Source organism: Mauremys mutica, chromosome 7, assembly GCF_020497125.1.
Source record: "Mauremys mutica isolate MM-2020 ecotype Southern chromosome 7, ASM2049712v1, whole genome shotgun sequence".
Classification (NCBI taxonomy): domain Eukaryota; kingdom Metazoa; phylum Chordata; order Testudines; family Geoemydidae; genus Mauremys; species Mauremys mutica.
The window spans coordinates 35665557-35684139 of NC_059078.1; the positions used below are offsets into that span (position 1 = coordinate 35665557).

At 40.1% G+C, this 18583-nt stretch overlaps 1 protein-coding gene across 1 annotated transcript in view; it reads left to right on the top strand.

The window, feature by feature from the left end:
• Positions 1–18583, top strand: part of NUP210 (nucleoporin 210) — a 116310-nt gene that overhangs the window by 47297 nt on the left and 50430 nt on the right. The window contains exons 13-20 of the mRNA XM_045025291.1: positions 3666–3864; positions 5432–5577; positions 9213–9434; positions 11887–12060; positions 13565–13757; positions 14148–14254; positions 16905–17009; positions 17148–17249. Coding sequence (XP_044881226.1) covers positions 3666–3864; positions 5432–5577; positions 9213–9434; positions 11887–12060; positions 13565–13757; positions 14148–14254; positions 16905–17009; positions 17148–17249 — 1248 coding nt within the window. The remainder of the gene's footprint in view (positions 1–3665; positions 3865–5431; positions 5578–9212; positions 9435–11886; positions 12061–13564; positions 13758–14147; positions 14255–16904; positions 17010–17147; positions 17250–18583) is intronic.

Consider the following 18583-nt stretch of genomic DNA (forward strand, 5'->3'; position numbering starts at 1 on the left):
TATTTTCTCTGGTCTCTTCTGAAATTTGGCTTTAGCAGCAGTAGAGAAGGCAGGGAGAGCTGTCAGTCAAGGAGCAGAGTGTCTCTTAAACCACAACCCCTGGTCACATGTCCCACAGAATTCTGCATCCATGCCCTGCGGCTGGCAAGCTGAGTCAGAGCTCATGCTACTGGGGGCTCCTCTCAGACTATCTCTTTAATTTCTATTTTAACGTCAGTCCCGGCGATGAAATGTAGCCTGTCCCTTTACCTCCTCTCCTAGGAAAGGCTTTTCCCAGTTAAATCCTTTATGTTAAAAAAGTAACAAATACTCACTGCAGGCCAAGCAATCAGCCTGATAACCCTAAGTAAAAACACTGTTGCCCTACCAGAAACAGTTTGTTTTTCCCTTATGCTAAATGATAGCAGACACCATCCAGGTGGATGGGCATTTCTCAGCAAGGATAGAAAGCCAGAATTTTACAAAATTCCATGTGACAAACCCAGTTGAGCTCCAGATCCCAAAACAAGCTAAAACTGTGTTTAGAAAAGACACCATGATTCCTTCAGTGGGTTATTGCTTCAGAAGGATACAGGGGACAAAAAAATATACTTCAGTCAGGAGGCATTTGGAAGCATTGGCCACCTCTCTGCAAACCCACACCCACTCTTACTGCTTTTATAGAATAATTATTGCTTGTGGTAGTGACCTAGTGGGGAAAAATCTAGGAACAAGCATCGCAATCTACCTACAAGAAAATCTCTGTGACAAGAAGTGGGGGAGCAGAAAAGTCCCTATTTGAGGCTTATGATGGAGCTCCATGAATTTAAATACTTTTTCCTAGCATTTTTGCAGCTTTGGAAGTTTTCAGTTGGGGGAACTTACATGGTGCCCTGTTCCTTAATGGAGAACTGGCCAATGCCTTTAAGTAATCCTGAACAAAAAATGGTAGAAAATAAATTTAATGGATAAAGCCTATTATTTTATTTTATTAATTTATTTTACAAAAGAGAAGGCAGTAGCCCCAGTTGTTCTGGTCAGATTCTAACTTGGGTAATTGCATTCTGCCTACTTCAAAAACGGTGTTCTTTTTCACTGTATTCGACTGTTGTGTAGCATTCATGGTGCTCTTAGGAATACAGGCAGCCCCAATATAGCATGGCATGTAAGTATATGCTTAACTTTTTAAGCTGGATTGGGGCCACAGTGGGCATACCCTTGTCTGTATCAGCCTCAGTGAAATGCAGCCTCTGAAGCATGAGCATGGCCCGAATGCAGGCTTTTGAAAAAGGCAGAGTAGAAGTACAGCTTTAAAAAGCTAAGCATTGTAGAGAGAACCTGAATTGAGGAGTAAAAGCTTGCTCCTAAACTCCAGCAGTAGAAGTAAGAGATGGTGGTTGAGAGCTGCAAATTTGTGTGTGATTTATTTGACTATTTTGAGACCTGGAGCAGGTACATTTGTGTACAATATGGTCATAAATAGAGAACTCCTCACCTGGAATATGCTTATTTATGCCAAGCAATGAGAGACCCAGACTGGCAAGCAACTTTTCACTCTTACATCAAACTGAGAGCCTTGTAAAAAAAAAAAAAATGCTATCCATCTCCAGGAAAAGGTGGCAGTTGAGTTCGGAAGAGCATTTGTAGACTTGGAAGAATGCACCTGCATAACGGGTGCATGGATATAATTTAGCAGCTGATGTGGAGCGAATTGACTGAATTAAAATTACAGACACTAGTGACTCAAAATGCCTACCGTAATCGCTTTTATGACTTCCCTTATCCAGCATAGCTAAAATCCTTCAGGTTCCACATTGTACCCTTGTTTGCTTCAGAGCTCCTTCTGGCAAGAGTGTGAGAGAGTATGTGCTTGTCAAACTCTCTAGTACTGTCCCGTAATGAAAAGAGAACTATTTAAGCAGCCAGACTTTTGTTTAATATGACTGTGTTGGGGGAAAAATCTTTTGAAACAAAATTTGCTGGGTCAGAGTGCATCTGCAACATCTTTGCAGGGTGCACCAGCTTGCTTTTAATGTATTTTAAGTTAACTACATCAATTCTACAAAATGTAGTTTAAATGGACATTAAGCATAGTGTTTAAATGTGTAAACTGTGATGATCTGGCTGTTAAACCAGTATTAAAGCAAGATGGAAGCTACTTTACAATCTTTCTGTGACACTGCGCCCATATTATCTGTGTCCCAAAGATGTCACTTTTTAGCAATATGACAGTTGCCTGCAGGAGGTTCAGAAATGATGTTTTTAATTAAAACTCTATTTCCAAATACAATTCAAAGTTTATAGATGGTAATAACTCAAAAAAATGCTTCTTACCATGCAACTTTTAGAGCAATAGATTGAGCAAATAGAGCATCGTGTGACGGTACTAAATATCTCTGCTAACGTGTTAACGTTATGTGTTCTGTTTGGAATAAATTGAAGTGTTTGGGGCAGGAGCTTTATCTGCTGACCTTGATAAGCAAGTTATAATAATAGTCATTTATGTTCCATGAGGATTGCAGTTTTAACACCATACCATATGGTCTAACAATTTACCCTGAAGCTTTTGGCAGATGGTTTAAAAAGTTAAAGATGCTGCAAATGAAAAGCTTTGATCACAGCAATGGTTATGAAGTGTTACAATCTGTCTGTGATGGTTTCTTTAACATTAGCAAAAAGGTAACAAATCGGAGTAACAAACAAATACCATTCAAGGGCCTGCTCATCAACACTTCAGATAATGTCTTTAAACATTCTGTTAATCATTTCAGACCATCTAGAGTCCTAGGATCTGATGCTGCCTCTTACTTATACACGTAACTCTTTTGAGGTCAGAGGTGCTTCTCACATCATGCATCTGACGAAGTGGGTGTTCACCCACGAAAGCTTATGCTTCAGTATGTCTGTTAGTCTATAAGGTGCCACAGGACTCTTTGTCACCTCTCATGTAAGCATTACCTGCATAAATAAAAGTTGCAGGATCAAGCTCCAGATTGTCATTTTACTTATTCAGATTTCCGCTATCGTACCAAAAAACCCCAAACTATACCAAGCACTGAGCACCCTTGACAATCTCTTATAAATACACTATTGAAAAAAGACTCCCTTAATCAGAGTCTATTAACTAGTTATAGAAAAAAATAATATAAACCCCCATCAGCATTTCCCTCATACGGTGCTGCCATTTCCTTTCTTGATCCAAAGCCCATTGAAACCGGTTGAAAGACTCCCATTGACTTCAATGGGATTGGCTCAAGCCCTTATACCAGTGGAACTTGAGCTCAGAAACTTCCTCTGTCGGAATCTGTGGTAGTGTCTTAATGGGGGGGAAGGTCCAACATTTTAAAATAATCCCAGAATAAAATAGGCAGCAGATTATAGAGTGCATAAAAATAGGTGCAGGTTTCAATGCACTCATGAAAAGATCTCATCTGTCAGAGCATTAAAATTTTAGGGAACACTTCTAGTCACTCTTTCGCACCTCTCCCTGGCAGTTATGGGGAACAGCATTGTTGGGGTTCTGGGCGGTTGTTTCTAGCTCACTTCTCTCAGAGGGAAACTGAATGTGGTAGGTGCCCTTGAGAGGGGTTTTTTGGGAGGAAAACATAATTACTGAGTCTTAAACTTTCTTTCTAGTTCCTTATGCAGCTGTGTCTTACCTTATTGTTTTTTCTTGTCTCTCTCAGGTATATGTAACTGAACCTAGTGGCATGGAGTTCACGCCATGTCAAGTTGAAGCACGTGTGGGTCAGATACTGGAGCTGCCCTTGAGGATTAATGGCCTAGTGAATATTGAAACCAGTGAGATGGTCACACTGAGCGATTGTTCACATTTCGACTTAGTCGTGGAGGTAGAAAACCGCGGCGTCTTCAAACCGCTCCAAGGTGATTAAAAAAACAACAACAAAACCCTATGTATTCAGTTCAGGTTACAAGACAAATAGAGATGTTACAAATATAAATCATTCACCTACTTGTAATGGCCTGTTTTAATGGATTCATGGCAGATTACTAGAGAGATGTCCAACTGCAAATACAGAGACCATAGTAGTCCAACATTTCTGTATATTGAAGATGCCTGTTTTTTAATGGAAAAGCATTTTTATTTCTTTGTCTTTTAGTATTTAAGGATACCAAAATCTCTCGCAACAAATAAGCCGAGTACACTGAGGAATGTTCAGACTCACATACACGCTGCTCTCCCCCAGACCTTTCCACTGTTTTTTCAAAGTCCATGCTGTGACAGACCTGATGGCTTCCTCACCAGAGATGACCAATTATGTCAGGTTTTGGGGAGTCACGTTGGCTGATGTGAAGATACCAAACTCTTTCATTTATTATACCGTGCCCAAATTTGCATAAAGTTCCCTTTTCACTTCTATTAAGCCATTCACCCATCTGATTGTTTGCTTGTTTTCTGGGAGAAATGGGGGACGAGGATATTAATTTCTTAAATTCCATTCACTGCAATCATTGAAGCAGGGCCAACGGACTGTCCTTCTGAAGCTTACTGTTTTAAGCAGTGTATTTCCTCAGGTGCTTCCCCAGCTGTTCCCACCATTATAGCACTTGTCTGACCAGAATATGGAATGTGCAATCTCTTCTAAATTTGCCATTTATGAATCCTTCTGCACTAACAGGCTGAGCAACTTTGTTGTCATCTGGTGTCTGCTGGATCAGATTACCTTGCACCCACAATCCTTTGTTAGCCTGCCTCTTGTTAGTTAGTTCTTCCTTGTGTTGTATTATTGAGCCAGCCAAAGCAGTTATTGTTAGACTTACAGCATCTGCTTGCTGAAGAGGCAGCTCTTTTAAATGTCATTCTACCTAGTTTGTATATGTACCTTATTTGCCATTGTTCTGTTTTAAAAAAAAAAAATCCAGTCAAACCCAAAAAAAGAGAGAGAAGAAAAGAAAACCCCACAAAACACCTGGGTTAGCAAACAGGCACGTGCCATGAAACTGACAACTTAATTTCCCCTAGATAAAACTTAGAACTTAATCATTAACTTGAACATAGGAAATATATCATGCTCTGTGCAGTAAAGATTGTTTTAACCATGCATTTTATTTTGGCTTAATTACAAGCCAGTTTCAATTTAGAACAGCAAGGGAAAAATACTCTGCTAAAAGAAAGAGAGCAAATTATATTACTCTGTATCCCAAAGAGAAGACTGATGTCTTTTTAGAAAAATTTGGAAGGAAAAGAAGTTTAATAAGTTTGTATGTTTCATAAGGTGACAGTTTTGAGGCTAATGACAATACATTATTCAATAGAACTATGGGTATTGCATTTCCTTCGTGCAGTCACTGAAATTATCTGTACATATTCCCTGTATATTTCTAGCATCAATGTAATACTGTCAAGAAAGCTATATTAAAATCTGTATTAAAATGTCTTGCTTATTCTCCCCAAATGTTTACTCTTTATTTGTTTGGGTTTTTTTGACAGGGAGACTTAAGCCAAGTTCTGATTTTTGCAGTGGAGTCAGAGTGAAAGCTGAAGCTCAAGGATACACAACGCTTGTTGTTAGTTACGCTCATGGTCATGTCCACCTTAGTGCTAGCATCACCATTGCTGCCTACCTACCACTAAAAGTAAGCCTGTAGTAAGATATTCTCTCTAACTGATGCTCTTAAAACAGTCTACTCTTGGAAAATTCATTTAAATTTTAGCTGAGATTTGAGATTATGTGCTAGTATATGAAAATGAGAGAGTCCATTGACTGGGGATTTCCCAATTCAGGTAATCATGTCTCTTAAGCATGTGCTTAAGTACTTTTCTGAATCAGGGCCAATACTTACTGCAAGCAGTTTGATTTCTGTACCACAACTTACCCGATGTCTTTGAGATGTTTCTTGGCCAAATCAGTGCCCAAAGCCAAACAAAGGACTTGGTAGAATTCTGTAGTGGGTTAGTGCACTGTATTTCTTTCTCCCTTAGTTCAGAAATGAAAGTGAGTTTGGTGCTATCAGAAAACAATCACAGATAGACGGGACTGAAGAAAAGACTTAAGACTAGAATATCAGGGGATACTGTCAGCGTGAGTGTGGATTTGCTGGAAGAGTGATGCATATAAGAACACATAAGAATAGCCATACTGGGTCAGACCAAAAGTCCATCTAGCCCAGTATCCTCTCTTCTGACAGTGGCCAATGCCAGGTGCCCCAGATGGAATGAATGGAACAGGTAATCATCAAGTGATCCATCCGCTGTCACCCATTCCCTGCTTCTGTTTGCCAGAAGCGAGGGACATTTCATGTGAGAGTAGGAGAACTTGGGTGCACATGCTGTTCAGACTATTCCTGTTTTTAGCTAGTTTTGCTAGTCTCTAACTTTCATGAGTCCTGTATTAAATTTGCCCAGAGTTATCTTCACTTCAAAAAGGAAATATAAAAACCACAGTAATGAAGCAAAGGCAGTGTATTGCAGATCTCAATGAGAGTAATATAAAATCCTGGGAGATGAAGGTGCTATTAGGTGAATTAAATGGCAAAAGTATGCTGCTAAATGATAACACACAGTACAAGGTTGAAATTGAATCTTTCTGAACTCAGATACATTTTGGAGGAAAATATTATAACTGTTGAATTAATTAGTTACTCATCAGTAAACTTTGAAGTGGTGGGAGGTTCAAAGCCTTCCTTGTATCTAACTGTCTGTTTAAAATGATTAGTGATTGGCCTAATAAGCTTAGTAATGAGACCAGTCACAATTGCATGGCCACAGCAGCAGGTAGAAGCAAGCGTAGTTGTGTAGTCACAGCACACACAACCATTATTTGGCAAAAAAGGCAGAGTCTGGTGGCCTGTGTAGTCTGTGGAACTGAGTATTTTTTTCCTTGCAAACAATTAAAATGTGTTTCACCATTGGACAGGTTACAAAGTGAAATAAGAACCTCATTTAAAGGACAGTGTTCACAAGTCCAGGGAATGATTAAGAAGCATAGGACAGTGTGTCAGCTTCATGACTAGATGCCAATGACTGAATCCGCAGAGGCTACCACTACTGCATGTTAGGATAGTAGTGTTTCAGAATCTGGAATAAATAAATTTGCATACGTCTAACGATGATTTCACATTCTGTCCACGAGTTTTTTCTGCAGCATTGATCAGAGTAAAAGAAATCCTGTTTCACCAGTATGGAACTAAACCACTAATTTTGTATTTCATCCCCAAGGCTCATTGTGGAGATTTATGGACAAGGGCAAGTTCTGTCTAACAATCTGAAAGTGGGGATCAATTTGGAAATACACAGTAGTCAGTCTTAACCCAGTAGAGCCTGTTTGCTGCTCTGTCCCACTCCCATCCCCTGAACTCTACTTCGCCTCTGCCAATAATCATTCCATCTTCTTAATTACTATATGGCTACTATGTGGCTATATTTATTGCAGTTTTATTTTATAAAGTATTCTAAATTCAGCTCTGAGTACTACATAAAAAAATCTAACTCCCAATACAGTTTTATAGGGCAAAGATGCCATACATTTTCAGTTCTTTATCTATAAACTAGGTAAGCTGTTGGGTGTCTGAAGATTGAACACAGCATAGATAGTAAATTCAAAAGATTAAATTGACATGTAAGAGTTTATACAAGTGAATATAGGTATTGTATTAAGGGGATGAGGAGTCCATTCGACTGGGAAAAAGTTAAATTAATTGCATCAGTTGAAGAATGAGTGTTTCATTTCTTGGTGTTAAAATACACAGATTGAGATTACAAAATGGAATGCATCAGGTTTGGGAAAATTAAATATAGCCTTTAACAGAAGCCATAAATGGATTCCATATCAGATCAAAGAAGTCTTTTAAAAAAAGAGGAGATCCTTGCGCATCTTTCAGAGAGGAGGATGTTGAGCTATCCAGAACAGAATAAAAGATCTTCTCTCCCACTGAGTTAAGATATTATCTATTCATTAGAAGTATTACAGATATGACATCAGTGCATCCCGTCTGGGGGCAACAAATAAAAGGGACATGGGTGTATGGAAGCGGGAGGATAGTTTACTTTAGGGATTACTCTGTTATCTTTTCATTGTTGGCCAGTGCTTAGATAGCACAGTGACAGGAACTTTAGAAAGACCTTGGAACTGTGGTTTTCAAACAGTGATCCATACTACCCTTCCTTGTTGTTGCCATCTGAAGAATGAACTATTTTTGTGTATAAAAATGAGGGGTGAGACATTGGGAGGAGTTGTCTTCCGTTAGAACGTCTCTTATGAAGTGGTCCACAGAGCGAAAAAGTGGAAGAATCCCTGCAGTAAGAAGACAAATAGTTAGGAGCCAAGGACAGGGCAAAAGCACACGAATGAATAAACTTTACAATTTTGGCAACATGTGGATGTCTGTGCAATGAGAATAACCTATGAGGGTTGAGTGAAAATTAGTCTGTGCCCAGCATTTATAACTATGTTCCTCCAAGCAGCATGCGCTAATTTTCACAGAAAGAATTGAGCCATCCTATTATTGAGCCAGCCAAAGCAGTTATTGTTAGACTTACAGCGTCTGCTTGCTGAAGAGGCAGCTCTTTTGGTCTGTCTTACTAACATCAGGTCATGGAATACTTGAAACAGATGATTCTTTGTATATTAAAAATGTCAAACCAATTTCCATGTTGATTTCCATTGCAGGCAATGTCAATGAGATGGGCTAGGATTTAAATCAGTGCAGAATTTGTTCTAATATTCCTGTAGGGTTTTGAAGTGAGACCTTCGTTTCGTTTAGTAGGGTAAATAAAGTCAGGGTGTAAAATGCAGGTTCTGAAGAACAGCTGTACCTGGGAGATTAATCAACCCAAAGGGTTTCAAAAGATAGAGGGTGCAGTCTGGCCCTATTTAAATCAATGAGAAGATTGCCATTTACTTCAGTGGGACCAGGATTTTACTCAGAATCTCTTCCCTCTGGAGTAACTCAGTTAACATGAGATGGGAGAATTATCATCAATAGAAGGAAAAACAGAGTTCCTAAGGCACTGTGGGCATAGCCCTAATGAGCAAAGTTTACTTTTAATCGTTGCTAATCATTTTAGTACTGCTGTGTTCTGAATTAACCATATTTATAAAAGTTTTGGTAGAACAGATCATCGGCTAAACAGAAATGATAATCAAACGGCTCTTCCACTGAGAATGAGAAAAATTTCACATAAAGTATGGTCACCTGATAGATTTCAGTATCGTATATATGTGTGTATATGTGTGTGTATATGAATGAGTATAACTTTTGTTCATTTCCAGACTATAGATCCTTCTTCTGTTGCCTTGGTAACTTTGGGTTCTTCCAAAGACATGTTGTTTGAAGGTGGACCAAGACCATGGGTACAAGAACCTTCAAAATTCTTTAGGAACATCACTGCTGAAGATACAGAAAGTATTGGTTTATCTTTATTTGGGCCTCCGACATCTCGGAATCATTTCCAGCACTGGGTTAGAGTATCTTGCAAAACCTTGGGAGAACAAGTAAGTGCCAGAAGCTATTTATGTTGTTCTCTGTCAAATCCTGGGCAGAGAAATTGAGACAAGAAACCAGATTGATTTATAATAAAGTATAGCCTCCAAATGATTAACAGCTTTTGTAATACGCCAATATGGAACTTGAATAAGTACAAGACTGCCTATTGCTTATGAACTCTGTTCAGTATGGTGTCAGTCAAGAGTGAAGCATTTTTGAAATTGTTATAAAGAGGATTACAGTGGCTTTATTGTAGTATGAAGCCAGTTCATAGTAACTGTATATCATGGAAGGTATTAAAACAGATAAATCCTTATAGCTGCCGTTGAATGTATTTACCATGAATAAGATAATTGCAAAAGGTTATTTTAAGAAGAGACTTAACTCTTTAGTCTAACTTGCAATACTGGATCAAACTAATCCTTGGTGTAGCTCCGTTGACCTGAATAAATATCAGTAAGGGGGCCCCAGGTTCTCTATGGTGTACCAGTCTGGTATGCCACTTATCCAGTCACTTATGGGAAGGTGTCCAGCTCTAGTGTTCAGAGATTGGGTACACACACAGCCAAGATCCATTAGCGCTTGTTTCTGCAATATGTAGTAGAAGTGAATTCCCCTGCCTGCAGACGCTATTCAATTTGCATATTGCCTTGCTGTTGTCTACATTTTGACCAGTTATCTAATCATCTTCCAAGGGCTATTAACTACCCAATGTAGCTGGCATCCCAAAATGCATACTGCACAAAACCCAATTGAATCTAGCAGGCCTAGACCAAAAGAAACAGTTTCTTGCTGTTACCCCCCGATCGGGGACTTCTGTAAGAAAATACACCTCTAGCCTGATATAACGCGACCCGATATAATGCAGGTTCACATACAACACGGTAAAGCTCTGACATGCTGCTCTGAACAGCATGTTAAGGGTGCCAGGCCAGGCTGGGGACGAGGGGTTCAATAAGGGGCAGAGGGTCTTGGGGGCGGTCAGGGGCTCCCCTGCCCCAGGGTCTGGGGGCAGGAGCCTGTGGGAGGGCACTTTTGGGGACCCCGCAGTCCCCGAGTGGCTCAGGGGATTAGCTGGGGGGTGGGAGCAGCCTGCTCTTGCTTCCTTTGCCTCGCCCCAGCCGTGTTGCTCGGGGGAGGGGGATTGGGGGAAGAGATTCCCCCCCCCCCCCCCGCCGCATTCACCAGCAGCGGTGGAAGCCCGGCCCCAGCCCGCTCCACTCTGCCAGCTCCCAGCCGCAGCGCTCTGCTTCCCGCCACTAGTGAGTACGGGGGGAGTCTTTTCCCCAACCTCCCCGCGCTCACCGACAGTGGGAAGCGGAGCAGCCCAACCCCAGCCAGCTCCACTCCGCCAGCTCCCAGCCGTGGCACTCCACTTCTCACCATAGGTGAGTGCAGGACCTTTCCCCAGCCGTCCCCCAGTGACACGGCTGAGGCCGGGGCAAGGAAACTGGAGCGGGCTGGGGCCGCATTGCTCTGCTGCTGGTGCGCGGGTGTGTGTGTATGTGTGTGTGCGTGGAATCCTTTCCCCATCTCCCCGCACTCACCGGCAGCGGGAAGCGGAGCGCCGCGGCTGGGAGCTGGTGGAGTGGATCGGACTGGCTCTGGGCTGCTCTGCTTCCTGCTGCTGCTGGTGAGTGCCTGTCGGGGTGTGTGTGTGTGTGGACAGGGGTCGGAGCAGTCTTGGGGACAGGGGGAGGGGGTGAGGTCCTGGGGGTGATTAGGGACGGGGGTCTCTGGAGGGGGTGGTCAGGGAACAAGGAATGGGGGTGGGGCAAAGCAAGTTTGATATAACGCGGTCTCCCCTATAACGCGTTGAGATTTTTTTGTCTCCCGAGGACCACGTTATATTGGGGTAATGGTGTATAATTCGGAACCTTCATGATATAGAAATGGTCTAATTTGAATGGCATTGCAATAATTCTCACCACTAGCTGATAGGGATTATTCATAGGCAGCCAACAAGGGGAAAATCCAAGGTGCCTGAACTTAATTCAGTCTGATATTATCATGTGAGAGAGAGCTGTAGGGAAAATATGAAAAAAAAATGCCGTTTTTAAAGCTACTGAAGTATCTACAGGACCTCCAGCCCAGTTCCCTGTTGGCTTCCTTTCCCTCTTATGAGAGAGTGACCCCAGATGACTGTCTTTATAAGCTCTGAAAGCCGCCTTCTTGTCAGTTTGGTGAGAGAGTCCCTTTTCATAGTTATTACTGAGAATTTGTGCTTTGATAATGGTCTGGAACAGCGTTTAAAATGTATCCTTTTCACTTGCCTGTCTGTGGTATAGAATGTGATTGGGGCATGAACTCATGAGCCTTTCATATATCTTATTTATTCTATCTCGACACCAGAAAATAACTCAGATGCCTCAAGCAGGATAGTTATACCTGTAAAATATACTTGCACTCCATTGTTCTTTGCTTTCATCTACCTTGTTGACTTTCCCAAATGTCATACAGGTGATTGCCTTAACAGTTGGAAATAAGCCCACAGTTACCAACCCTTTTCCAGCCATCGAACCTGCCGTTGTGAAATTTATCTGCGCAGCCCCTTCCCGACTCACTTTGACTCCTATTTATGCAAATCCTCAGCTTGACCTCTCCTGCCCTTTGCTGCAACAAAACAAGCAAGTGGTAAGTCTGATAATGACCCAGGAGTGATCCACTTATTTCACCTCTAAAAGGCAAATTGTGCCTCCTTGTGGCAGTATCCCAAAACAGGCGTGCTCACAGGCTGCAAGAGCAGCAATAATGAGCACCTATGTTCTGACTGACCAGCACTAGTTCCAACTCCACCCGTGCTAGGAACAAGAATAATCAGAATGTAGGGGTATTAAGGGGATTGTTTGAGTATGTGTATAGGGGCCATACCAGGTAATAGGATGTGTGTGCAAAAGCATGTGGGTCATGTCCTCTGACCTCCAAGTGCCCCTGTCAGAGGGCCTCTGGAGTGATGTCTCCTAGGATTTCATGGGTCATCTGGGATAAGGACAGAGGAACTCCTCCCTTGTATGTACTCTCTGCTATGCATGGGTTTCTTGCAAAATTTGATTGTGTTCTGTTTCCTTCTTCTGACCTCCCAGTTGTTCTTAGTGTGTATTTGATAACATCCTTGTTTTGTATTTTTGTTTGAAAACTTAGTGTAAACAAAATGCAGGTCAGCTACCATGTTTATCTGACTTGAAACAAAAATATGTCTTTAACAACTCTTTCTGGGTACAACAGTTGTTCCTCATACCCTTTGATTCTAATCTGGATAGTCCACGTTTATTGTATCGATAGAGCCAGATTTTAAAATGCTTGCGAGTACGCACATGTGCCTAACTTGTATAGGCGCAACTGTTTGTTTGTTTGTGTACAAATATCTACATGCTTGCATGAATTAGCGTGGAAGAGAGTGTTGTGCATTGAATTTGGGCATATGTAAAAGTGCATGCATGCTTGAAAATCTGGCCCAGAATACATAGGCAATGTTTATTTGGTGGTTATGCCTATGTTAAGGAGATATGACTCCATCATCCAAATGAGTAAAACTTTGTGCTCCCCTGCTAGCATGTGACATTCATGGCATCCTAGCATCAGCATTCATAAGTATAAAACATGTTAGTTTCACAAAATTAGAAGTCTTGCCTTTATGTGTAACTTTATATATTTTCTTTGTTGTCTTTTTTAATGTCTTGAGGTAGATATTTTCACGTTATTAAAACAGTTTGGGGTTGAACTGTTGTCACAAACTCCTCAGGCATCAGACTTGAAGTTCATGATATCATTAGTAGCCCTTTGAAAGATTTATAACCCTGAAATGCATCTTGTGTGTAATAGCAAGTTAATATCTCCAGACCTCTTTCATTTTTCAGAATCCAGAGATTGCTCAAGTGTTTTATAAGTAGACTCATTGGCACACAACAAAAGTTGAAGTACAATCTAATATGGCTTTTCATTGGTGACTGGTTTACCATTACTTTTCTTATGAAATGTTCTAATGACAAAACTTTACCTTAAAAATCTCATGGAACTGAACAAGGTGATGTCCTTTGTTTGAAAGTTGCCATTCTGCTGCATGTAACTGTTTTTCAGGGATCAAAGGGATCCTAGCATCTCTTCAGTTTCCAGTCCAATTTTTTTTTTTCCTTTTCAGGTTCCTGTTTCAAACTATCGCAATCCAGTATTGGACTTGGCTGCTTTTGACCAGCAGGGGCGTAAATTTGATAATTTCAGTTCCCTTGGTATTAACTGGGAATCAACAAAAGTTTCCTTAGCCAACATTGAGCCCAGTATGCCGATGGAGCTGTCTCTAAAAGAGGATGGAAGTGGTCAGAAGAAAATGCATGGTACAGATCAGTTAAGATTATGCACTATGTTGTTTGGAGGAAGACTGGGTTAATTACAATTAGTGATGTTTATGCTAGTGCCAAGAAAATGGAGTTCCATAATCTGACCCGCAAAACATTAAATCACCTTTAATTTTTTAAAGCTTGTTTTCTAACTGGGTGTGAAATTTTTCCAAGAGAAATCTGCATGTAAAAAAAAAAATCCTTGGCTGTTTAAAAATGTATAAAATGAAAGTGGAAAGATGTTGAGCATTAATTTTAAATGGCCATAACCTCCCTTCTCCTTCTGCCCCGCAGCTTGATTAATATGACTTCATTGGGAGTGCTTTAAGCTGAAATTTAGTAAACAGCTCTTCCTGTTGTAAATCTATCACTTTGTTTTTGTTTCAGGCTTGCAAACTGTTCTAGTTCATCGGGAGTCTGGAACAACTGTTGTCTCCGCTACTGCGACAGGATACCAGCAGTCTCATCTCAGTACAGCTAAAGTGAATATACCGGTACTTTGAAGTATAATTTACTCTCTGTTTTTCCCATAGTGCCCTAATGAGGATTGCCCTATATATTCATTTCCTTGCTGCATTATGCTTAATTAGTTTAAAAATAATAAGATAACTCTTTATTACCATCTTCCCAAGACAGAACCACATCAATCTATTTGTATAGTGTCCCCAGTTGTTTTATTTTTCTTTATTCTTAGTTATTTACCTACCTTAAATATAACTGGTTCTTTTTTCACAACCTGGATAAGAGGATCATAAAGAATTTTCATACTTTATTTCACTTAATTTTCTTTGATTCAGGATTTTTTATGGATCAGTGAAGCTTTGTCGGGTTGTCCTTCACTAAAGCAACCATTTGCTTGATACAACTGTCACTGGGGAAACAACAGTATTTAGGATTTAGTTGCAAAATAGAGCAGAAAGTTTCAGCCTTTACAACTCTGACACATTGATGATTGTCAGACTGTATCTCTGTAGTTCGACTTGACTTGCATCTGTTAGAGCAGTGAGGTTATTATTTGTATAGTACCAGCCATGTGCTAGCTAGGGGATGTATATAGATGTCTAAAAAGCCAAAGTACCTGCCTTGAAATGCTTAACTAAGTAGACATTTTATAAACACAGGGAAGGGTGACAGCAAAAAGCAGTCTCAATAAGCGGTGAAGTCTGACTCAAATTAGTGACCTAATTTTTGAAAAATATATATTTTTAAACTGGAGAAGGGAGGGTTGTGAGCATTTCCCTGTGGGATTGGCTAGGACTTGTACACAGCAAGTTACTAACTTACAAAAACCAAATCCAAATGAGCCAAAAGAACCCTGCATCACATATCGTTTGTCTTGGAGATCTAAGTACTTGTGTAAAATAGAATAAACAGCGTTAGGGCTTTGCTGAAAATGTTTTTCTAAGTGGTTCTTTGAAAACTCTGCTAGGGGCGTAGGTGTATATAGGATTCAAGCAAAGTGCAGAATTTATTGCCCGGGAGACTGAAGTGATCTTAGCTTATAACATACATTTGGACAGCAGTCATGTGAATTCCTCCATGCTTTGTCAGTATCCCCCAGCTCTGCTCTGGAGGTGAGATCCTGTAGGAGTGGGAGGATAATCAGAATTGCCATTCAGTCCTTGGCTCTGCACTGAGATTGCCAGCAAGGATCCCAATTCGTTCCAGTTGGGAAGTTGTTTTGTACCATGTGGGCATGTGCCCAACTAGGAATTAGACTGAAACCAACTCTTGGACGCCATCCATAATGATTCTTTTTGTTCATGATTACACAGAACTAGATTTAAATTGACACAGAGGGTGAATGGGTCTGTCTCTCTTTTTCCCCTGACCTATTCAGTCCTTCTATAACTCCTGTAAGGAAAGTGGAATGTAATAGGAACATCAGTACCCTGGTATTACTATATGGTCCTTCAAATTCTACCTTATTTTAAGACAAACAAATAACAATTGCCCTATATTTTATCATTTCAACACCAAACATCAGGTAGGCAGTCTGAGAGATTGACAGATACCTAGAAATAGTGATTTTGTAGAATTTTTCTTCGAGTTTGGAAAATTCTACATTTCTCCCCCCCAAATATGCAGGACTGATTTCTTGGGCTATCCTTTCCATAAAACACCCACACAAAATGACTTCACACACCTCTAAGGTATCAGGTTTTGGTTTTCATTCATTTTAAATTCCAGATGTAGGAGAAACCTGTATTTTGCCAAGGCAAAGATTGGTTACACAGCCAGTTTCTGGTATCCAGGCACATACATCAGTAATTTAAATGACAGAAAATACTGATTTGTTTGCTCATTCCTGTTGCAGCATGAACATTATGGCAAAGAAAGCTGGCACTTTTGTTTTGATTTGTTTTTTTTTCCTTAAAAACAAAAAACTCCAAAACAAATATCTTGTTAATAGCTATGCTAATTAAGATGTCTTGACTGACTGTCCTCTCGTTAAGTAAAGCACCCAAGTGTTTCATTGTGGATGACATCCCTCTCTATATTGAGCAAAATAATTTAACTAATTGGGTTGAATGGTGATATAATACTAACTTCCCCTGAAAGGCTGCTCTGAATTTTTCTTGCTTAACCTAATGTCATTGGGATCAAATGATTAAACCAGATTCTGTAGTACAATTTTGTATAATGGTTATGTACTTGCAAGTAATTGTGGGTTGATTTTATTTTATTTGTTGATTTTTGTGGATAACTTGTGTGTAATTCTGAAAAGGAAATGTGGAAGGACAAGAGAGACTGAAAGCCTATAGTCAGAATTCTATCTAAACTTGTAACATCAAGGCCTCCAAAATGTCTCTGGTGATCTAATAAACCCTACACATGTATGTCAATCATCCTAAATTAATCCTTCCAAGCTGCTAATGCACAGGCCTATGCTCCTTGTCTTGCATTTTGGGGCATAAGCAGAACACTGCAGCATTCATTGTGTACTTCTGCATACATAACAGATAAGCAACTCCATCTGTACCTTGATCGTTGGAGATGTTCTGTTACCTAATCTCCACTTCCGATGTCCATTTACGCATCTAGGTAATCCATCCTTCCCTACATAGAGGAGTAACTGACGCTCCTTTGGCTTTTAATTGCGTGCTACCCCAATTGATCAATAATCTGCATTATTCCTTTCAGTATGAACCTCTTATCCCTGTGTCTGCCACCATTGAGCTGATACTTGTAGAAGATGTGAAAGTGAGTCCTAGTGGTGTTACAATCTACAATCATCCTGATGTCAAGGTAAAGAATCTTCTTACTAATTATTTTAATTTGTATCTCGGGGGAGGTGGAGTGTCACAAATGCTCGGAGAGTAAGTGTTTTACAGTTTTGGCAATGTACTAAAAAGATGTAATCCCGCGTGCTTTTCCTTTTTGCAGGCAGAGCTGCTCATCAAAGAGGGTTCTGGGTATTTTTTCATCAACACCAGTATTATAAATGTTGTAAAAGTGGCTTATCAAGAAGCTCAAGGCATTGCTTTGGTGAGTAGAATAATGCTTCAGTGTATTTATTTTAATGATCTGAGTATGCTAATCTCAGTGTTGCCTTTTTGGTATGGTGAGAGATAACAGCTTGTTACGATTCATAATAAATTGTACTGTTAACAAATTATAAAGAGAAGGGAAGCACTAAGAGATTGTAAAAATCCTTTGATTTTCTTTCCTGTTGGTGCCTTTCCATTTTCTATTATCACACCACATTTGACAGCAAGATCTAGTGAGTAGTTTTTTGCACTTTTTACGGTCAAGATCTATATCGTCCATCCTTTTGGTTAGGAAACAGCAGGGGAGTTTACTTAGTTTTGCATGGCAAGGACATAAGAAAAGACTTGACACTAACATTTGACAGTAAATGCTCTTTCTAGATGAAGTGTTTTCTTGTAATTGTCTCTGATTGTAGAAGATTTTCCAGGTATTTTATTCGTGCTAATTTGTTTTTGTTATCGTAGTAGGTCTCTTCCTACAATATAAATGACTTATCCAGTACAAGCATTTTTTTCCTTTAAAACAAACAAAGAAAATTTGTCAGATTTAAATATTTATCGTTGCTGTTTAAAATCTGTTCTTCCTTTTATAGAGCTGTTCTGAGACTTTCTGTAGTGCTGTTCGTTGAGGTCTAAAGCTGAGATTTTCAGATGTTCTTGGTACAGGCCTAACTCTGCTCTTGTGGAAGTCAATGGCAGTTTGAGTGGTTTTGTAAATCCCAGCCTAAATGCTTCCCAGATAAATGAGACCTCCATGGAGAGGTCCAGAGTTGAACTTCATGAGTGTTTTGTCCTTCTCCTTTTCATGGTAAAACAGTCTGTGTCATGCTACATTTTGCCCATGATCTAGAAATTATTTGTGTGTTACTATAACCAGTATTAGGTCCTGATTCAGTAAACACTCATGCATGTGCTTCATTTTAGTGCCATGAGTAGTGCCATTGATTTAAATGGAATTACTCATGATAGTAAAGTTAAGCATGTGCAGCGGCAGTCAAAAAAGCGAACAGAATGCTGGGAATAATTAAGAAAGGGATAGATAATAGGACAGAAAATATCATGTTGCCTCTGTATAAATCCATGATACGCCCACATCTTGAATACTGTGTGCAGATGTGGTTGCCCCATCTCAAAAAAGATTGAGATTGGGAAAAGGTTCAGAAAAGGGCAACAAAAATGCTTAGGTGTATGGAATGGCTTCCGAATGAGGAAAGATTGATGAAACTGGGACTTTTCAGCTTGGAAAAGAGACGACTAAGGGGAGATATGATTGCGGTCTATAAAATCATCACTGGTGTAGAGAAAGTAGATAAGGAAGTGTTGTTTACTACG